General features: G+C 52.5%; 1 protein-coding gene across 1 annotated transcript in view; it reads left to right on the forward strand.

Moving 5' to 3' along the window:
* Positions 1 to 22,641, forward strand: part of DCAF10 (DDB1 and CUL4 associated factor 10) — a 176,871-nt gene that overhangs the window by 60,020 nt on the left and 94,210 nt on the right. The window contains exon 4 of the mRNA XM_030194379.1: positions 12,916 to 13,118. Within this exon, the coding sequence (XP_030050239.1) occupies positions 12,916 to 13,118 (203 nt within the window). The remainder of the gene's footprint in view (positions 1 to 12,915; positions 13,119 to 22,641) is intronic.

Below are 22,641 nucleotides of genomic sequence, written 5' to 3' on the forward strand. Positions count from 1 at the left end.
GAGTTTCCGGCAGCACATGACCACATATAGGGAGGCAAAGGGATTGCTCTCTATCTCCACCTGCTGGTAGATGGACACAACTCACCAGTCTATGGATTGATCAGTTATGATTAATGGAAAGAAAATTATCAGGTATGATACATAATTTTACCTTAAGTGCCCGCGGGTGGATATTTCGGAGCCTGTGGATATACTTTCTCTGCCTGGGTCGGACGTTTGGAGTGACCCAGGAGAGGAGGATCTCTTAGATGTGTCTGAGGATCAGAATGGGCTAAGGCCTGGGGAAGATTCTTCAGTGGTTCGCATTTTTCATAAGGAGGAGTTGTTAGAGCTCATTGATAAGGTGATCTCTACTTTGAAGTTTGCTCCGGCGGCCACTCCCTCTGCGGAGGGACTCCAGGTAGATCCCTTGATTAAGGGGATTCGGAGAGTCTCCCGTTCCTTTCCCATGAATTCAGACATTAGGGACATGGTTTTTCAGGAATGGTCTGTGCCGGAGGCTGCTTGTAAGGTGTCTAGAGCTATGGCGTGGCTGTATCCCTTGCCTCTGGAAAATTTGGACCTGCTGAAACCACCTACTGTGAATATGGTAGTTACGGTGGTTACTAAGGCTACGGCTATTCTGGTGGATGGCGGTACAGCCTTACGGGATTCTCAGGATAGGAAGCTAGAGTCCTTTCTGAAGCGCAGCTTTGATTTGTCGGCTTTGGCCTTGTAAGCCTCTGTGTGTGGGGGCTTGGTAGCCAGAGCTTGTTTCCGTTGGGCGGAGAAGCTCTTGGATGAGCCTGCATTAGATAGGACTGGTTTGGTTCAGGACCTGGCCAAATTGGAGATGGGGTCTTCGTTTTTGGCAGACACCCTTTATGATTTGCTAAGGGCTTCGGCTAAGAATATGGCTCTGGTGGTGACGGCTCGCAGAGCTCTTTGACTTAGAGGCTGGGTGGCAGATGCGGCCTCTAAAGCAAAGTTGTGTTCTCTACCTTTCAAGGTTTCTATGTTGTTTAGACAGGACTTGGATAAACTGATGAGTGGCCTTGGGGATACCAAGGTCTTGCGGTTGCCGGAGTTACGGCCTAAGGCGGCTAGTCGAGGTGGTTCGGCTAGAGGTCAGTTTAAGGACGCAAGGCGGTACAGGCCGGGCAGATTTGTGTCTCCTTCTAAAAGCTGGTTTTTCCAGCAGACGCAGTCCTTTTGGAGGGGGTCGTCGAGGAGGTCGTGACTCCTCCGGAGGTGCCAGAAATGGTAATAAGTCATCCTTATGAAGGTGTGCGCGTCCAGCCTCTGGTGAAGGTCGGGGTGCGACTTCGTCTGTTTTATCAGGGGTGGACCCAAATTACTTCAGATCAATGGGTGCTGGAGGTCGTTCACGACGGTTATGCGCTCGAGTTCGAGCACCCGCTGCCGGATCTGTTTCTTCCCTCTCCTTGTCACTCTTGAGTCAAGTTAAAGGCTATTCAAGAGACTCTGGGTCGCTTAATACAGTTGGTAGCTGTGGTACCCGTTCCTCGGCACGAGCAGGGAATGGGTTGTTATTCCATTTACTTTGTGGTGCCGAAGAAGAAGGACCAGTTTCGACCCATTTTAGATCTCAAGAGGGTCAATGGGGCGCTCAAGGTGCCATCCTTCTGCATGGAGACTCTGCGCTCGGTCATAGTGGCTGTTCGTCAGGGAGAATTTCTCACGTCACTGGATCTCACGGAAGCGTATCTGCACGTGCCGATTCAAGAGGCCCATCAGCGTTTCCTTCGTTTTGCTGTTTTAGGGAGGCACTTTCAGTTCTGTGCTCTGCCTTTTGGTCTGGCAACAGCTCCACGCACCTTCTCCAAGATAATGGTAGTGGTAGCAGCGGCTTTGCGGAGGCAGGGAATTCTGGTGCATCTGTATCTGGACGACTGGTTGATCCGGGCGAAGTCTCGGGCTCACAGTGTGGAGGCGACGGCTCAGGTGGTCGCATTTCTGGAATCGCTCGGATGGGTAGTGAATGTAGTCAAAAGTCAGTTGATCCCATCGCAGAGTCTGGAGTACTTGGGAGTGCGGTTCGACACGGCAGTGGGTCGTGTTTTTCTGCCGGATTCTCAGATCGCTTCTCTTCAGCAGCATGTCCGGCTGTTAATGTCCGTTCAGAGTTCGACGGTTCGAATGTACCTTCGGGTTCAGGGCCTCATGGCAGCGACAATAGAGGTAGTACCATGGGCCAGGGCGCATATGCGTCAGCTTCAGGCGGCTCTGTTGTCCCTGTCGTCTCCTCAGGTACACAGTTTGGAGTTGCGGTTGCCATTGAGGGGGGCTCCTTGGTGCAGTCTCCAGTGGTGGCTGTGCTTGGCCCATCTGAAAAAGGGCATGCCGTTGGAACCTCCTCAGTGGGTGATTCTGGTAACGGATGCCAGTCTGCTGGGCTGGGGAGCTCAGTGTCTCGGTCGGTCCGCGCAGGGGTGGTGGTCGATGGAGAAAGCTCAGTGGTCTATCAACCGGTTGGAGACGAGGGCGATTCGGCTAGCTGTGTTGGCGTTTCGCTCAAGTGTGGCCGGAAAGGCGGTAAGAATCATGTCCGACAACACGACAGCGGTAGCGTATGTCAACCGGCAGGGCGGTACAAAGAGTCCGCGGTTGGCAATCGAGACGGCTCTGCTCATGAGTTGGGCGTAAAGGCATCTAGTGTAGATTTCGGTGCTGCACGTGGCCGGGGTGGACAACGTGAACGTAGATTTTTTAAGCAGACACATGTTGGACCCCGGAGAATGGTCTCTGCACCGGTCGGTGTTCGACCAGATAGTTCTAAAGTGGGGAATGCCAGTAGTGGATCTCATGGCGTCGGCACAGAATGCTCAGGTTCCTCGGTATTTCAGTCGGCGTCGGGATCCGCGAGCAGAAGGGCTCAATGCGTTGGTCCTTCCGTGGCCTCAGCGGGTATTGCTGTACGTGTTTCCCCCGTGGCCCTTGATAGGTCGAGTCCTACAGAGGATAGAATGTCATGCGGGTCCGGTGTTGTTGGTGGCTCCGAATTGGCCGCGTTGGCCGTGGTTCGGGGATCTGATGCGCTTGTTAGAAGGTGAGCCTCTGCGGCTGGGGCGCTCGGTGCTGTTGTGTCAGGGTCCAATTGTCATGCCGGATCCGGATCGGTTCTCTCTTACGGTGTAGCCCTTGAGAGGGAATGGTTGAGAAGGAAAGGGTTTTCCCCTCAGGTGATTCAGACGATGCTGCAGTCTCGCAAACATTCAACGTCTTTGGTCTATGTGCATGTGTGGCGCATATTTGAAGATTGATGTGGGGACCGGGCGTGTGTCCCTTCGACAGCTTCTGTGTCGTGCATTTTAGATTTCTTGCAGGATGGTTTTGAGAAGGGCCTTTCATTGTCATCTTTGAAGGTGCAGCTGGCTGCTTTGGCGTGTTTTCGGGGTAAGGTGCAGGGCAGGTCGATTGCGTCTTCCCCGGATGTGGTCCGTTTTTTTGAGGGGGGTGAAGTTGCTTCATCCTCAGCGGCCGGTAGTTCCTCAGTGGGATCTTAATATCGTTCTTGACTCTTTGGTGGATTCTCCTTTTGAGCCCTTGGAGTCTTGTTCAATAAAAGACCTTACTATGAAGGTGGTCTTTTTGGTAGCTATATCGTCGGCTCGCCGGATTTCGGAACTTCAGGCTCGTTCATGTAGGCCTCAGTTTCTGTGGTTTTCTAAGGAAAAGGTTTCGCTGCATCCAGTGCCTTCGTTTTTGCCTAAGGTGGTATCCTCCTTTCATGTTAATCAGGCGATTTCGTTGCCGGTCTTGGGGGACCGGACGGGGGTGCTTCTCAGCGTCGTTTGGCGAAATTGGATGTGCGCAGAGTGTTGAAGGTTTACTTGCGCAGGTCAGAGGAATTCAGGTCTTCGGACTGGTTATTTGTTCTTCATGGGGGGGCCCAAGAAGGGAGCAGCTGCTTCTAAGGCATCTATAGCTCAGTGGTTGAAGGATGCCATCTCTTCAGCTTACATATTGCATGGCCGTAGGGTGCCGGTGGGGCTCAAGGCACATTCCACTAGGGGGATGGCGGCTTCTTGGGCAGAGAGTAGTTTTGTTCCACCAGTGGACATTTGTAGAGCGGCGGTGTGGTCCTCCCTGCATTCTTTTGTCAAACATTAGAGTGGATGTACAGGCAAGGGAGGATGCCAGTTTTGGAGCTGCAGTCCTGTCCTCTGGGCTTCGCAGGTCCCACCCTTAGATGTATTTACTGCTTTGGTACGTCCCAAGTGTCTTGAACGGTCTGGAGGATTGCTGAGGAAGGTGAAATTAGGCCTTACCTGCTAATTTTCTTTCCTCTAGATCCTCCAGACCGTTCAAGAGGCCACCCAGTGTATCGGACAGTTCGGTATGATATTTTCTTTAGACTTCAGTTGCTGATATTTCTATTAGCTCCTGTGATTTGGGTCCTGGAGTTTTACTAAGGGCAGTTTGTGGTACCATTTGTGCCCAACTGCAGTTGAATTCCCCCGTCTTAAGGGGAGGAGATCTGAGTGTGGATTCAGTGGTTTTGTTTAGGTGGAGGTGTTTTGTTCCTCTGCTTTGTTACTGTTTTACTGGTTAGTAGAAGGTCTGCACAGGCTACTTGTATAAGAAGTTTTAGTGTTCTCAGTCTCCCTCTGCTGGTAGGAGTGCATAACCCAAGCGTCTTGAACGGTCTGGAGGATCTAGAGGAAAGAAAATTAGCAGGTAAGGCCTAATTTCACCTTACTCAGGATAGGATCCAAACTCTTCTCCCAGACTCTGGGCTTTAGTACCCAGAAAACTCACAGAGGCATTTACCTTCAACTTAAGTGGTAATGTTTTTCCATCCTAAAGGTCTCTAGGTCACTTAACACTCTGATCACTCTGTTTTTTATAGTTAAACATTGAAGTAATACACATTCAGAAAGTGGTCATACTTACTAAATTCTAACCTACTATTAAAATATATTTCTAAGGTAGAATATTTTCCACAGTCACAACTCTGGACAGAGCCTGGGGCGAGAGCAGTGTTGCCAGGTGGGCGGTTTTACCGCCCAATTGGGCGGTTTTCCGCGACCCGCCGCGGGAAATTTTTGCCCGCGGCGGGTCGCGGTTTTTTGGGCTTCTTTTTTTTCTTTTCCGCGGTTTTTCGGGCGGGTTTTTTCAGCCGCGAGGGGCGGGGTTAGTGACATTTTGGGCGGGGTTAGTGACGTTTTGGGCGGGGCCGATGACGGGGGAGGCGGGGCCGGTGACGGGGGATGCGTGGGCCGATGACGGCGGGGGTGATGACGCGGGGGTGGGGGTGTCAGGGGCGGGGTTTGAGTTTGGGCGGGTTTTGGGCTGTTTTCACGCTGGATTGGGTGGGAAAAAATTTTTCCACCTGGCAACACTGGGCGAGAGCCCACATGAAACCATTCCATGGCTACTCGTCTCACTGCTTCCCTGAGTCACAAAATTACAATACTGCCGTTTGTTTTGCTTTTGGTGTGAGAGAGCTTACTCTAGTGGTGCTTCAGAAAGAACGTCTTGAAGGGAATGTATTTGGAGCCTTCCAAGTGGTTTGTGGTTAGTTTGGGTGCAAGCCTACAGGGTTAGATTGGCTCTTTTTTTGGGGGGGGGGGGACTAGGTGGCTCAGGGGTGATGGTCCTAGTAGGAAGTATCAAGGTCCTTAAACAGTCTGGAGACCATGGCTATCAGATTAGCACTGTTGTTCTCCGAGGACAAGCAGGCTGCGTGTTCTCACTGATGGGTGACGTCCACGGCAGCCCCTCCAATCGGAATGTTCACTAGCAAAAGTCTTTGCTAGCCCTCGCGCGCCGATGTGCACCGCGCATGCGCAGCCGTCTTCCCACCCGAAACCGGCTCGTGCCGGCCAGTCTTCTTTTGTCCGCGCTCGGTACGGTCATGTTACGCCGTTCGTGCCCCTTAAGTTGACCTCGCGCGTCTCTTTTGACTTTTCGCTACGAAAAAAAAAAAAAAAAGGATTTCGGAAGAGGACCTTTTCGGTCTTTTTCCCTTTCCTCTATTTTCAGTTTTTGCCCCGTTAAGTTTCTTTTCGTCTTCGGGGTAGGCCCTTTTGAGGCCTCGGGTCAAATTTTTTCTCCCCCCTCTTTTTGGTGCCTACCGCAATTACGAGTTTTGATTTCGCCGGCGTGATTTTTCCGCCCATGTCATCGAAGTCTCCCAGCGGCTTCAAGAAGTGCACCCAGTGCGCCCGGGTAATCTCGCTCACTGACAGGCACGCGTCGTGTCTTCAGTGTCTGGGGGCTGGGCACCGCCCGCAGGCCTGTAGTCTGTGCGCCCTTTTACAAAAGCGGACTCAGGTAGAGAGATTGGCCCAGTGGAACGTTTTGTTCTCGGGCTCTTCATCGGCATCGGCACTGGGAGTATCGAGTGCATCGACGTCGACAGCGTCCAGACCTCCGTCCTTGGCTGCGATTGCATCGAGGCATCGACCCTCTGCATCGGGGCTGAGACATCGGAAGGCTGCGTCGGCGTCGGTGGTACCGGGACCTCCACTTCTGCTGATGTCGTCGGACGGTGGTGCTTCGACTGGAGTGCAGGTGAGGGCTGTCCATTCCCCTGCTGGTGGCGGTGAGCATTCGGGTGGGTCTCCCCCTACCCTGAGGGCTCCTGCGGTACAGCCGCCCCCCCCCCCCCCCCCCCCGAGACCGACCTTCTTCGGCCTCGGCCCCGAGGAAGCGACGGCTGGATTCTACGTCCTCGTCGGTGCCGGGAAGCTCCGGTGACATGCTTCGTCCCAAAAAGTCGAAGAAGCATCGACACCGGTCTCCTTCCCGTATTGGCACCGAGAGCTCTGGGTCGCCGAGGGAGTCGGCACCCAGTAGGCATCGGCACCGAGAGGACCGCTCACCCTCTGTTCAAGAGGTGTCGATGCGCTCCACTATGGACAGCCCGGAACAGCCTCCACGCCCGGAACAGATTCTGACATCGACACCTGCATCGGCTTCCACGTCTTTCTCCACAGCCGCTCTGCACGAGAGTCTCCGGGCCGTTCTCCCAGAGATTCTGGGAGAGCTGTTGCGCCCTTCCCCTCCGGTACCGGGGGTGCTTGCGTCACCGGTACCGTCGAGTGAGGCGCCGGCTGGCCCCTTGCCCGGGGTGAGGTCTCCGACATCGGTGCCGCGTGCGGTACCGACTGCGGTCGCCTCCCAGGAAGGCTCCCCGACAACGTCGGTGGAGGGAGCTTCGCCGGTGCGGGCGAGGGAGTCTACCTCTCGACGCCCACACCGTGGACGTGGTTCCACGGAGTCGAGCCGGGCACAGCTTCAGACACAGGTCCGTGAACTTGGGTCTGATACCGATGGTGAGGCCTCGTGGGAAGAGGAGGAGGACATCAGATATTTCTCTGACGAGGAGTCTGAGGGCCTTCCTTCTGATCCCACTCCCTCCCCTGAAAGGCAGCTTTCTCCTCCCGAGAGTCTGTCTTTTGCGGCCTTTGTCCGGGAGATGTCTACGGCCATCCCCTTCCCGGTGGTTGTGGAGGACGAGCCCAGGGCTGAAATGTTTGAGCTCCTGGACTATCCTCCACCTAAGGAAGCGTCCACAGTACCCATGCATCATGTCCTCAAAAAGACATTGCTGGCGAACTGGACCAAGCCACTAAGTAATCCCCACATTCCCAAGAAGATCGAGTCCCAGTACCGGATCCATGGGGACCCAGAGCTGATGCGCACTCAGTTGCCTCACGACTCTGGAGTTGTGGATTTGGCCCTAAAGAAGGCTAAGAGTTCTAGGGAGCATGCTTCGGCGCCCCTGGGCAAGGACTCTAGAACCTTAGACTCCTTTCTTCTATGCTCGTGGCCAAAATCCAGTCTTACCAGCTCTACACGAGCATACACATGTGGAACAATGTGCGGCAGTTGGCAGGCTTAGTGGACAAGCTCCCCCCTGAGCAAGCCAAGCCATTTCAGGAGGTGGTCAGGCAGCTGAAGGCATGCAGAAAATTCCTGGCCAGAGGGGTGTATGACACCTTTGATGTTGCGTCCAGGGCAGCTGCGCAAGGTGTGGTGATGCGCAGACTCTCATGGCTGCGGGCCTCCGACCTGGAGAATAGGATCCAGCAGCGGATTGCGGACTCGCCTTGCCATTCGGATAACATTTTTGGAGAGAAAGTCGAGCAGGTGGTAGAGCAGCTCCACCAGCGGGATACCGCTTTCGACAAGTTCTCCCGCCGGCAGCCTTCAGCTTCTACCTCTACAGGTAGACGATTTTTGGGGGGAAGGAAGACTGTTCCCTACTCTTCTGGTAAGCGTAGGTACAATCCTCCTTCTCGACAGCCTGCGGCCCAGGCTAAGCCCCAGCGCGCTCACTCTCGTCAGCAGCGTGCGCCTCAGCAAGGCCCCTCGGCTCCCCAGCAAAAGCAAGGGACGAGCTTTTGACTGGCTCCAGCAGAGCATAGCCGACATCCAAGTGTCAGTGCCGGGCGACCTGCCAGTCGGAGGGAGGTTGAAAGTTTTTCACCAAAGGTGGCCTCTCATAACCTCCGATCAGTGGGTTCTTCAAATAGTCCGGCAAGGATACACCCTCAATTTGGCTTACAGCTTCCAACACAAGCAGGTACTTGCAGAGGAACTCTCCGCCCTTCTCAGCGCCAATGCGGTCGAGCCCGTGCCATCCGGGCAGGAAGGGCTGGGATTCTATTCCAGGTACTTCCTTGTGGAAAAGAAAACAGGGGGGATGCGTCCCTTCCTAGACCTAAGGGCCCTGAACAAATATCTGGTCAAGGAAAAGTTCAGGATGCTTTCCCTGGGCACCCTTCTTCCCATGATTCAGGAAAACGATTGGCTATGCTCTCTGGACTTGAAGGACACCTACACGCACATCCCGATACTGCCAGCTCACAGACAGTATCTGCGATTTCAGCTGGGCACACGTCACTTCCAGTACTGTGTGCTACCCTTTGGGCTCGCCTCCGCCCAGAGTGTTCACGAAGTGCTTGGCTGTAGTAGCAGCGGCACTTCGCAGGCTGGGGGTGCACGTGTTCCCATATCTCGACGATTGGCTGGTGAAGAACACATCCGAGGCAGGAGCTCTACAGTCCATGCAGATGACTATTCGCCTCCTGGAGCTACTGGGGTTTGTGATAAATTATCCAAAGTCCCATCTTCTCCCAGTGCAGAGACTAGACTTCATAGGAGCTCTGCTGGATTCTCGGACGGCTCGTGCCTATCTCCCAGAGGCGAGAGCCAACAACTTGTTGTCCCTCGTCTCGCGGGTGCGAGCGTCCCAGCAGATCACAGCTCGGCAGATGTTGAGATTGCTGGGCCACATGGCCTCCACAGTTCATGTGACTCCCATAGCCCTCCTTCATATGAGATCTGCTCAATGGACCCTAGCTTCCCAGTGGTTTCAGGCTGCTGGGGATCTAGAAGACGTGATCCACCTGTCCACGAGTTTTCTCAAATCCCTGTATTGGTGGACGATTTGGTCCAATTTGACTCTGGGACGTCCTTTCCAAATTCCGCAGCCACAAAAAGTGCTGACTACGGATGCGTCTCTCCTGGGGTGGGGAGCTCATGTCGATGGGCTTCACACCCAAGGAAGCTGGTCCCTCCAGGAACGCGATCTGCAGATCAATCTCCTGGAGTTACGAGCGGTCTGGAACGCTCTGAAGGCTTTCAGAGATCGGCTGTCCCACCAAATTATCCAAATTCAGACAGACAACCAGGTTGCCATTTATTACATCAACAAGCAGGGGGGCACCGGATCTCGCCCCCTGTGTCAGGAAGCCGTCAGCATGTGGCTCTGGGCTCGCCGTCACGGCATGGTGCTCCAAGCCACATATCTGGCAGGCGTAAACAACAGTCTGGCTGACAGGTTGAGCAGGATTATGCAACCTCACGAGTGGTCGCTCAATTCTCGTGTACTGCGACAGATCTTCCAGGTGTGGGGCACCCCCTTGGTAGATCTCTTCGCATCTCGAGCCAACCACAAAGTCCCTCAGTTCTGTTCCAGGCTTCAGGCCCACGGCAGACTGGCATCGGATACCTTCCTCCTGGACTGGGGGGAGGGTCTGCTGTATGCTTATCCTCCCATACCTCTGGTGGGGAAGACTTTGTTGAAACTCAAGCAAGACCGAGGCACCATGATTCTGATTGCTACTTTTTGGCCGCGTCAGATCTGGTTCCCTCTTCTTCTGGAGTTGTCCTCCGAAGAACCGTGGAGATTGGAGTGTTTTCCGACCCTCATCACACAGGACGAAGGGGCGCTTCTGCATCCCAACCTCCGGTCTCTGGCTCTCACGGCCTGGATGTTGAGAGCGTCGACTTTGCCTCTTTGGGTCTGTCAGAGGGTGTCTCCCGCATCTTGCTTGCTTCCAGGAAAGATTCCACTAAGAGGAGTTACTTCTTTCTATGGAGGAGGTTTGCCGTCTGGTGTGACAGCAAGGCCCTAGATCCTCGCTCTTGTCCTACACAGACCCTGCTTGACTACCTTCTGCACTTGTCTGAGTCTGGTCTCAAGACCAACTCTGTAAGGGTTCACCTTAGTGCAATCAGTGCATACCATTACCGTGTGGACGGTACGCCGATCTCAGGACAGCCTTTAGTTGTTCGCTTCATGAGAGGTTTGCTTTTGTCAAAGCCCCCTGTCAAACCTCCTACAGTGTCATGGGATCTCAATGTCGTTCTCACCCAGCTGATGAAACCTCCTTTTGAGCCACTGAACTCCTGCCATCTGAAGTACTTGACCTGGAAGGTCATTTTCTTGGTGGCAGTTACTTCAGCTCGTAGAGTCAGTGAGCTTCAGGCCCTGGTAGCCCAGGCCCCTCACACCAAATTTCATCATAACAGAGTAGTCCTCCGCACTCACCCTAAGTTCTTGCCAAAGGTTGTGTCGGAGTTCCATCTGAACCAGTCAATTGTCTTGCCAACATTCTTTCCCCATCCTCATTCCTGCCCTGCTGAACGTCAGCTGCACACATTGGACCGCAAGAGAGCATTGGCCTTCTATCTGGAGCGGACACAGCCCAACAGACAGTCCGCCCAATTGTTTGTTTCTTTTGATCCCAACAGGAGGGGAGTGGCTGTGGGGAAACGCACCATATCCAATTGGCTAGCAGATTGCATTTCCTTCACTTACGCCCAGGCTGGGCTGGCTCTTGAGGGTCATGTCACGGCTCATAATGTTAGAGCCATGGCAGCGTCGGTAGCCCACTTGAAGTCAGCCACTATTGAAGAGATTTGCAAAGCTGCGACATGGTCATCTGTCCACACATTCACATCTCATTACTGCCTGCAGCAGGATACCCGACGCGACAGTCGGTTCGGGCAGTCAGTGCTTCAGAATCTGTTCGGGGTTTAGAATCCAACTCCACCCCCCTAGGCCCATGTTTATTCTGTTCCAGGCTGCACTCTCAGTTAGTTGGAAAAATTGTTAGGTCAATCTCAGTTATGTCCTCGCCGTTGCGAGGTCCAATTGACCATGTTTGTTGTTTTGAGTGAGCCTGGGGGCTAGGGATACCCCATCAGTGAGAACAAGCAGCCTGCTTGTCCTCGGAGAAAGCGAATGCTACATACCTGTAGAAGGTATTCTCCGAGGACAGCAGGCTGATTGTTCTCACAAACCCGCCCGCCTCCCCTTTTGGAGTTGTCTTCCCTTCTCTTTGTCTTGCTGCATATGAGACTGGTCGGCACGAGCCGGTTTCGGGCGGGAAGACGGCCGCGCATGCGCATCGGTGCGCGAGGGCTAGCAAAGGCTTTTGCTAGTGAAGATTCCTATTGGAGGGGCTGCCGTGGATGTCACCCATCAGTGAGAACAATCAGCCTGCTGTCCTCGGAGAATACCTTCTACAGGTATGTAGCATTCGCTGTAACCCCCCCCCCCCCCCCCCCCCTCCCATCATATGCAGCAGTCTGGATCCTTTAGGCAGTACAACAATTGGCAGTAGCTTGTCAAGTGCAGTGGGGCATAAGGAGTGGCTTAGGAGGTGCACCTTTTATTTCATTGTGGACCGAGCAGAACTTTGATTTTGATATCGTACATAGAGGGCCTGGAAAACGAGGCTGACTTCAGTAAAAATTAGATCCAGGGGAATGAGATCTGGACAAAAGAGTATATGAGATAACAGATTGTTGGGGCTCACCAATGGATTTGATTACCACTCACCAGAACTCCAAAGCCGAAATTTTATTCAGCAATAGTAAAAGGAAATGCTAGTGTGATGAATACCCTCTTTATTGGGTTTTTTTTTTTTCTTTTTTTATCTCATGTGCATTCAGTAGTAAATCAAGTTACATTGTTGCATTAGATATTTTCTTGTCCCTGTCTGAGGGCTCAATACTCAAAAGCACTTATACACATATTGAGGATTGCCCTTATACAGAATGATAACCCCTACTGGTAGCACAACAAGACTACCACTAGGGTCATTGCTATCATTTTGAAACCTGGAACCAGATAGGGTAAGAGTGGAGTGGAGCAACTCCTGTCCTACTAGATAACTATATAGGGCCCAGAGGTGGTGATGGGGGTAGTGGAAGTGTTTGATTTAGGACATTAGGGAGGAGCAGCATTGTGCTGGCAGGGGCTTGGAGGGGGGACCAGATGAGGGGGTTATGATGTGTGTGTGGGGTTGTTTGGGCAAGTTCTTTATTTGGGGGCGGGGGGAGGGGGTTGACAGTGCCGTGCTGCCAATCTGCTGGTAGCATGGCTGCACTTAAGGTGGTGGTAAGTGCAACCATGCCATTTGCAGTTGTGACAACTTTCACATGGTACTGACTCTATTGGCACCCATTCTCTGTTGCTGCTACTTTTCTGCCCATGACCCACACCTTAACCCACTGTCTGCTTAGTGTGGAACTTTTACTGTGCTGGCTGGTTCTAGCATGCAGTAGTTGTTGACGTGGGTCCAAGCTCATAGCTACTGCATGAGCCAGCTGCTTAATACAACTTAGTTAAGCCTCCTCTTAATCTTTGTTCTATTTTCCTTTGAGCAGGTGTACTGAAGATGGATGTCCCCACAAAAAATTCTTTCACACTCGTTTTCTAATGCGGATGAGGTTAACGCCGGACTGCTCAAAAATGTTGATATCAACCTCCTCTGGGTACCTCCTGATCCTGCATGATCTTGATTTAACCAAGTCCTTAGAAGTGGGCAGCTATCCAATTTTAAGAGCAAGAAGAACTGCATCTGGTTCAGGTATTTATCATCTGATGAAAAACTAGTAGAAAAAGTTACAAGTGAGAGTAACCATTCATAATAATCTAGTATGTTGCAAACTTGCTCTGTTCGAGGTCTAGAATATTAAGAAAGCAACTAAATTTGTTTTTAATTTCATAGATAAAATATTTTTGGGTCCCTTTTTACTAAATTGCACTAAGTTTTTGCACTTAACATGTGTTAGCGTTCATTTGTTTTTGCAATTAAGTGCAAAGTCTGGTTAAATGTTGCAGGCATGATCAGCATCTGCCTTGCATCTACCACACAGAGCTGATGCCACAGGGTAAACGCATCAGCAGATAGCACAGTAAATGCATCCATGCCATCTGCCAATGCATTTACCAAGGGCTTGGGCATTAGTAAAAAAAAAAAAAAGAGAGAGAAACATTTCAGTCCCTAGTGTACCCCTATGGCATGATCACTATGCCAAACCTCCCAATAGCACACCCTGATAGCATCTCAGTTCCTCCCCTGAAGAGAGCATTTAAATCCTTCCCCTGAAGAGAGCATTTAAATCCTTCCCCTATGGTCCTCTTGTCCCCCTCACCCCTTTCAGGCATCTACTGGCAGCCTGACTCCTAGATGTAGTACTGTAAGACTATTGCTAGGGGTCAGACCCTCAATTTTGAACCTTGGAGGCAATGAGGTGGAACTGTCTAGGGATTACTTCTGCTCCTCCACATTTTTGGCAGGGATACACTCACGAAGAGATGGGGAGGATGAAGTGTGATACTGGAAGTTGGGGGTGGGGATGGAGGTTGGAAGGGTGAAGATGACACGGGGGAGATGGAGGTGTCGGGATGCCGCTAGTGGGAATGGATCTGTCCATTACATCACAAGGATCAGTCCAGACAACAGGGTTGTGATCGTTCGCCAGCAGGTAGAGATAGAGAATACTGGCTTGGTTGCTAAGTGCAGGAGCTTATGAGGCACAACTCATTAGAGTTCTCTATCTCCATCAGGTGGGATAGCTGCTCCTGTGCGCTGTGGTGACTTTGTGTGGCCGCCTGGCCTTGCTTGCAGGTTCAGTTGTTTGCAGTTGAGAATATCCTGTGTCTCAGGTGTAAACCTAGTGATTAGGTCCCTCCCTGCTCCCCCATTGCACTTTCTAGCTCTCTATCTCGATCTTCCCTTCTCTTTTTCTCCTGGTCGATCTGTCTGGAAAACTCTAATAGCCTTTCCATATCATCATGCTGATCAATCCATAGACTGGTGGGTTGTGTCCATCTACCAGCAGGTGGAGATAGAGAGCAATCCTTTTGCCTCCCTATATGTGGTCATGTGCTGCCGGAAACTCCTCAGTATGTTCTCTATATCAGCAGGTGGTGGTCACACACAGCAGCAGCTCTGGCTAGGCCTCCAAGCCTAATTTTTAGGTTTTGTTGAGTGCCTGGGGTTGAGGGCTCTTCTTGAGCAAGTGCAAACCTGGTGGCGCCAGGTCCCTCCTTTTCTCCCCCCTCCCGCTGGCTCCGTTAAAAAAAAAAAAAAAATTTTTTTTGGACATCCTTAAAGGCGTTTATTTCGACATTTATTTAAACGTTTATTGCAGCTACTCACTGGGACACCAGGTCGTTACAGCTCGGAGCGAGAAGCAGGTAATTTTTACCTTTTTTATAGCGGGCAGGGGGTTCCCCGATTGATCTCCACGTGGCCTATGGCGTCAGAGGGCGAGGGCGCGAAGAATCACTCCCCGGACCGCGTGTGCGCTCCTAGCGGGGATGCGGGGGTATTGAAGTCTGATTCGCCCTTGTTGGGTATCAGTTCGGAGGCCGGTCAGTGTCCCGGGTCTTCCTCCGGTGCGGCGGTTTTTCCCGCCATAAACGCCCATCCCCCGCTGCTCGCCTCCGCCATCTTGGCCGGCCACTCTGCTCGGACGGCTTCTTCTTGGACCGCCCTTGAGCTGGGAGACGTTCATGCCATGGCCGCCCTTGATTTGGGCGACGGCAAAAAAGCGGCTAAAGTTAAGCGCCATTCTTCCCTGCGCGGCTCCTTCGCGGAGTGTCGCGCCAGACGCCATCTTGGATGCGCAGCATGTTTCTCCCCCGCTCTTACGAGCGCTGGTTGAGGGTGCGTCTAGGGCTGTGGCCCAGGCTGCTGAAGTGCACAGTCTGGGGGGTTTCTCCCCCGAGTTTATTTTGCTGCTGCATCAGGCCTTCCTTATGCAGAACGCTGCCCCTTCTCCCTTGTCCGATAAAGGGGTTGAGGCCCCCGGAAGTAAACGCCCTCGGGTGGATTCCCAGGCCTTAGAGGACGCTGTTTCCTCTGATGTAGATGAGGGCAGCGTATCTGAGTTCTCCCAACGGTCCTTTGGGGATTCCTTGGAGGAGACGGATTCCCGCTCGGATGGAGCGGATGACCCCTCTGCAGCACGGATCTTTCGCTCAGAGGATTTGCCCAACCTGTTATTGCAGGCCATGAGCATTTTAAAGATTTCCTCTCCGGAGGACGTCTCTCCCTCAGCCCCTGTTGGCTCCGCCATTATGCTGGGGACGAAGCGCCCGCCTAGAACCTTCCACGTGCATGATGCCATGCACACCTTAATTTTGGCTCAATGGGATGTCCCGGAAGCGAGCCTCAAAGTGGCTAGGGCTATGTCCCGCCTCTATCCTTTGCCTGAAAGTGAACGTGAGGCCTTTCTTTGGCCTACCATGGATTCTTTAATCACTGCGGTGACTAAGAAAATGGCGTTGCCGGTGGAAGGTGGCACGGCCCTAAAGGACGCCCAAGACAGAAGATTGGAGGCGGCCTTAAGGTCGTCCTTCGAGGCGGCTGCCTTAAGTTTGCAGGCCTCAGTTTGTGTCTCCTACGTGGCCAGGGCGTGCCTGACGATTGTGCAGCGGGCTTCCCCCTCGGATCCTTCCTTGAGGGCTGATTGGCCGGCCCTGGAATCGGGCTTGGCTTATTTGGCAGACTTGCTGTATGATGTCTTGAGAGCCTCAGCTAAAGGTATGGCTCAGACAGTCTCTGCGCGGCGGTGGCTTTGGCTGAAACATTGGTCTGCGGACCACGCCTCTAAGTCCCGCCTGGCTAAGTTGCCTTTTAAAGGCAAGCTGCTCTTTGGGGTCGAGCTGGACAAAATTGTGACCGATCTCGGCACGTCTAAGGGCAAGAGGTTACCAGAGGTCAGGGCTCGGGCCAGTGCTCGCCCCGGCATCTCCGAAGGACGGTTTCAGGAAGCCCGTCGGTACCGCCCGGGCAAGTCGGGCTCCTCTGCCCCCTCTTCCTTCAAGAGGAACTTCTCCCCCAAGCAGCATTCCTTTCGCAGAGACCGCCGTCCCGGAGGTGCGCCCTCCGGTCCTCCCCCAGGGTCTCGGACCCAATGACGGGGTCCTGGTCCATGGCCCAGTGCAAATTGGAGGACGCCTGTCCTTGTTTCTGGGCGAGTGGACCAGGGTAACTTCAGACGCTTGGGTGCTGGAAGTCATCAGAGACGGCTACAAGCTAGAGTTCTGCCGACCCTTAAGAGACGGGTTTGTACTCTCTCCCTGCAAGTCTCCGGTCAAAGCTGTGGCAGTGCAGCAGACCTTGGACAATCTGATCCGCCTGGGTGCGGTCGTTCCGGTGCCAGAAAATCAGCTTGGCAAGGGACGTTACTCCATTTACTTTGTGGTACCAAAGAAAGGAGGTTCTGTACGGCCTATCCTCGACCTCAAAGGGGTCAATCGGGCCTTGAAAGATCGGCACTTTCGCATGGAGACCCTCCGCTCTGTTATAGCGGCAGTGAAGGCAGGGGAGTTCCTGGCATCCTTGGACATCAAGGAAGCGTACTTGCATATTCCCATCTGGCCTCCTCATCAACGCTTTCTACGTTTTGCAGTCCTGGGCCGACACTTCCAGTTCAGAGCCCTCCCGTTCGGGTTGGCTACTGCTCCGCGGACCTTCTCCAAAGTAATGGTGGTCATCGCGGCCTTCCTGAGAAAGGAAGGAGTACAAGTTCATCCTTATCTGGATGACTGGTTGATCCGAGCCCCCTCTTATGCAGAGTGCGGCAAAGCTGTGGACCGGGTGATTGCTCTTTTGAGCTCCCTGGGGTGGATCATCAACTGGGAGAAAAGCCAGCTGCGCCCGACTCAGTCCCTGGAGTATCTGGGAGTTCGATTCGACACCCAATTAGGCAGAGTGTTCCTGCCGGACAATCGGATTGTCAAACTTCAGGCTCAGGTGGACCAGTTCCTAGTAGCCTCTCCGCTCCGGGCTTGGGACTATGTGCAGCTGTTGGGCTCTATGACGGCCACGATGGAAGTAGTGCCCTGGGCCAGGGCTCATATGAGACCACTACAACACTCTCTGCTGCAGCGCTGGACTCCGGTGTCAGAGGATTATGCTGTGCTCCTTCCCTTGGACCCAGCAGTGCGCAAGGCGCCGAGCTGGTGGCTGCAGACAGACAAGTTGTCTGCAGGGATGCCTCTTGTGACCCCGGAGTGGATTGTCGTCACGACGGACGCCTCTTTGACGGGCTGGGGAGCCCACTGCTTGGGAAGGACAGCGCAGGGGCTCTGGTCTCCTGCAGAGGCAAAGTGGTCTATCAACCTCCTGGAACTCAGAGCCATTCGGTTGGCGCTTTTGGAGTTCCTCCCGGTACTGGCGTTGAAGCCAGTACGGGTCCTGTCGGACAATGCCACGGCTGTGGCCTATGTCAACCGCCAGGGAGGTACCAAGAGCGCCCCTCTAGCCAAGGAGGCCATGAATCTATGCCAGTGGGCGGAAGCGAACCTGGAACAGCTGTCAGCGGCCCACATTGCCGGAGTCATGAATGTCAAGGCGGACTTTCTCAGTCGCCATACCTTGGATCCCGGAGAGTGGCAGCTATCTGCTCAGGCGTTCTTGGACATCACGAAGCGCTGGGGCCAGCCGAGCCTAGATCTGATGGCGTCATCGGCCAATTGCCAAGTGCCGCGCTTTTTCAGCAGAGGACGGGACCCTCGATCCCTGGGAGTAGATGCTCTTCTCCAACAGTGGCCGACACAGGAGCTTCTCTATGTGTTCCCGCCCTGGCCCATGTTGGGCAGGGTGCTAGACCGGATGGCAAAGCATCCGGGCCGGATAATCCTGGTGGGTCCGGACTGGCCCAAACGTCCCTGGTATGCGGACTTGATCAGGCTCTCAGTGGACGATCCTCTGCAGCTGCCAGTGGAGCAGGGCCTGTTGCATCAGGGTCCCATGGTGATGGAGGATCCCTCCCCCTTTGGTCTTACGGCCTGGCTATTGAGCGGCAGCGTCTGAGAAAGAAGGGCTTCTCAGACAAGGTCATCGCCACTATGCTAAGAGCGAGGAAGCGCTCTACTTCTACTGCTTACGCCAGGGTTTGGCGTACCTTTGCAGCATGGTGTGAAGCAGGCTCACTTTCTCCCTTCACTGCTCCAATTTCTTCAGTGTTGGCGTTCCTGCAAGAAGGTCTGGAGAAAGGCCTGTCGCTTAGTTCCCTTAAAGTCCAGGTAGCGGCTCTGGCTTGCTTCAGGGGCCGCCTGAAGGGTGCTTCCCTGGCTTCGCAGCCAGATGTGGTGCGCTTTCTCAAGGGAGTTAATCACCTGCGCCCTCCTCTGCACTCAGTGGTGCCTGCATGGAATCTCAACCTGGTGCTAAGAGCCTTGCAGAAGCCGCCTTTTGAACCCTTGTCAAGGGCATCTCTGAAAGACCTGACGTTGAAAGCAGTCTTTTTGGTGGCTATCACTTCAGCCAGAAGAGTTTCCGAGCTCCAGGCACTCTCATGTCGAGAGCCCTTTCTGCAGTTTACTGAGGCAGGAGTGTCTATTCGCACAGTGCCTTCCTTCCTGCCCAAGGTTGTTTCTCGCTTCCATGTGAATCAGCAGCTCTGTCTCCCTTCCTTTCATAGGGAGGACTACCCAGAGGAATACTCTGCTCTCAAATATATGGATGTGAGACGAGTCATCATCAGATACTTGGAAGTGACCAATGATTTCCGGAAGTCGGATCATCTGTTTGTCCTGTTTGCAGGTCCTCGTAAGGGTCTGCAGGCTGCTAAGCCTACAGTGGCAAGATGGGTCAAGGAAGCCATTGCAGCGGCTTATGTGGCCGCGGGGAAGGTGCCGCCTATCCAGCTGAAGGCTCACTCCACTAGAGCTCAGGCAGCCTCGATGGCAGAGGCCGGGTCCGTCTCCTTGGAGGAGATTTGCAAGGCGGCAACTTGGGCATCGGCCCATACCTTCTCCAGGCATTACCGCTTGACTGCGGCTGCTCGGGCGGAGGCCCGGTTTGGAGCTTCAGTGTTGCGGTCAGGGATTTCTATGTCCCGCCCTAGGGTGAGTACTGCTTCGGTACATCCCACCAGTCTATGGATTGATCAGCATGATGATATGGAAGGTAAAATTATGTATCATACCTGATAATTTTCTTTCCATTAATCATAGCTGATCAATCCATAGCCCCTCCCAGATATCTGTATTGTTTATATTCTGGTTGCATTTCAGGTTCAAGTTTAGTCTTCAGTTCCTGTTCAGGAGGACTTCGTGTTCAAGTTTTTCAATGGATTCTTCAAGAGTTGAGACGAATTTGTGTTACAGTGAGCTGCTGCATTCCTCTCCCCTCCGTTTTACGGGGCTGGATTGAGACTTAAATTCTGCCGGCGCTCCCTCCCGCTTCGTGCGGCAGTAGGGCAGCTTTGTACCCCTCCCGCTTCGGCGGTGTTAGGGTCAGTCATCTCCTCCCGCGGTTGCGGTTGCAGGATAAGCCAGATCCCCCCGCATCGGCGGGTGTGGTGTCCCTCCCCCGCTCCGCGGGGATGAGCTGGACGGATTCCCCTCCCCCACTTGTGTGGGGATGAGCTGGGTTAATTCCCCTCCCCCGTTTCGGCGGTGGTGAGCTGGGCAGAGTGTCCCTTTGTGGGTGTAATTCTCTAAGTGCTGAGTCCTGCGGATGGAGCTTGGATATCGACATACTGAGGAGTTTCCGGCAGCACATGACCACATATAGGGAGGCAAAAGGATTGCTCTCTATCTCCACCTGCTGGTAGATGGACACAACCCACCAGTCTATGGATTGATCAGCTATGATTAATAGAAAATTATCAGGTATGATACATAATTTTACCTTGTGCTTCTTCGTGGGAGGGCCGGTGTGCATGCTCTTGGACAATGTCACAGCCGTGTCTTACATCAACAGACGAGGAAGAACAAAGAGTGTATCTGTAGCCCAGGAGGCGTGTCTCTTTTTCAGTGGGCGGAATTGAACATTCTGATGACTCGGTGTCTCTCATAGCGGGTCACTGAACTTGCAAGTAGATTTCCTCAGCATAGTGTCTCTGGACCCAGAGGAATGGCAACTGTCAAAGAAAGCATTTTGCCTCATTTCCACACAGTGGGCTTTCCGATTCTGGACCTCATCCATCCAGACTCAAAGCGCAAGTACACAGATTCTACAGGTGCTTCAGGGAGAGAAACTCCCTAGGAATGGATGCACTAGTACAGCCTTGGCCATCAGACGGCCTCCTTTATGTGTTTCCTCCATGGCCTCCTGTGGGAAGATTGTTGCAGAGGATTGCGCGTCATCCCAGGAAAGTCGTTCTTGTAGCTCCAGACTGGCCCAGACGTCCTTGGTATGAGGACTTCATCTTCAAATCGCTCCTCAGTTGACTCTTTCTCCACAGAAGGGCATATTGCCCCAAGGTCCAGTACTTATGGAGGATCCATCCTGCTTTGGTCTTACAGCCTGGCTCTTGAGAGAGTGTGATTGAGGAAGAAGGGTTACCCGGATGATGTTATTATCTTGCTTCAATCTCGAAAGCGGTCTACTTCTTATGCTAGAGTGTGGAGAACTTTTGAGAGCTGGTCTGCACAGAATGGTGTTTCTCAATTTTGTGCTTCATTGTCTCAAATTTTATCCTTCCTTCAGGAGGGATTCAAAGAAAGGTTGGCTCTCAGTTCACTCAAGGTTTAGTTGGCAACATTGGCATATTATAGAGGCAAGATACAGAATGCCTTGTTGGCTGCTCACCCTGATAATGCGATTCCTCAAGGGGGTCAGTCATCTGCATCCCTTCTCCGCAATATTTATGGAGTCTTCAAGTGGTTCGTAAGGCTCTTCAGTCGGACCCCTTTGAGCCCCTTTGTTCGGCAGCTATCAAAGATCTTATATTAAAGGCAGTATTTCTAGTTGTCATTTTGTTGGTATGGAGTGTTTCAGAGCTTCAAGCTCTCTCTTGCAGGGATCTCTTCCTCTGCCTTTCTGACTCGGGAGTTTCCATATGGATAGTTCCATCCTTTTTGCCGAAGATTGTATCTCCGGACTGTGTTCTTTGTTTTTTTCAGGGAGGTTTATTCTGCAGAATACGCTTCCTTGTGACTGTTGGGTGTGAAGCACATCGTAATGCGATATCTTACCACTATCAACGATTTCAGGCAGTCTAATCTTTTTGCAGGACCCCAGAAGGGTTTGCCGGGCTCCAAAGCAACAGTGGCTTGATGGCTTAAGGAGTCTATTTCTTCGGCTTACATTCTGAGGGGTAGATCTGCTCACATGCACATCATGGCTCATTCTACCAGGTCTTTGGTGACTTTTTTTGGCAGTCTAGGGCAATTTTGTTGGTGGAGATCTGTCGGTTAGCAACGTGGTGGTCTTCACATTCCTTTGTTTAAGCATTACTGTTTGGATGTGTCTGCTTGAGCAGATGCTTCCTTCGGGGCCACGGTTCTTGCTGCAGGGATATCACAGCCCCTCCCCTCTTGATTGCTTATGTACATCCCATTTGTCTGGATTGATCCTTAGAACATAATGGAAGGAAAATTAGTTAATTGATAATTTTCTTTTCTTTAGTCCCTAAGGATCAGTCCAGAGCCCGCCCTTCTGTGATGGTTTTGGTTTTTCCAGATTCTATGTAATTTCAGGTGTTTGTATTGTTCTTGTTCCATTATTTCTAAGGCATGTGCTTTGCCCTTTATTTTAAAAATACTAAATAGTAGTAGTAATATTTTGTAGTTCTTTTTCTATCTAGAGGCTGGGGTATTTTTTCTGGAAGTCACTCTGTCACTGCTTTGTTATCGAATACTGGCTTGGTCGCTAAGCGCAGGAGTTGAGGCACAACTCATTAGAGTTCTCTATTTCCACTGGCTGGTGTATGGTCACAACCCATTTATCTGGACTAATTCTTTGGAACTAAAGGAAAGAAAATTATCAGGTAATTTAACTAATTTTTCCATTGATTTTGTGGTGCAAGGGGCCTTATTAACTGCCATATCACTTATTGCCTCCTTTTTGAGGAAGTGTTGTGAACCTGCACAATAGTTTTGACAGCGCATGGTAACTTATTGTGTACTAACTGCAAGTACTGTGTTTGCCCTATCTCCAATCATAACCCACTCCATTCTCATCCAAATTGTTCTAAGCAGTTCTTGTGGGAATTTTACTGCATTGGCTGTTTATAGCTAAAAGTAGGTGTTAGCACCAGTGGTGTAGCCTTGGGGGGTGGGGGGTGGCTGGGCCTCCAAATTGGATTCCAGCCCCACAGGGTCTTCTGGTTTGGCTGGTGGGGTTCCCTAAGCCCCGCCAG

This window comes from Microcaecilia unicolor, chromosome 2 (genome assembly GCF_901765095.1).
Source record: "Microcaecilia unicolor chromosome 2, aMicUni1.1, whole genome shotgun sequence".
Lineage (NCBI taxonomy): Eukaryota > Metazoa > Chordata > Amphibia > Gymnophiona > Siphonopidae > Microcaecilia > Microcaecilia unicolor.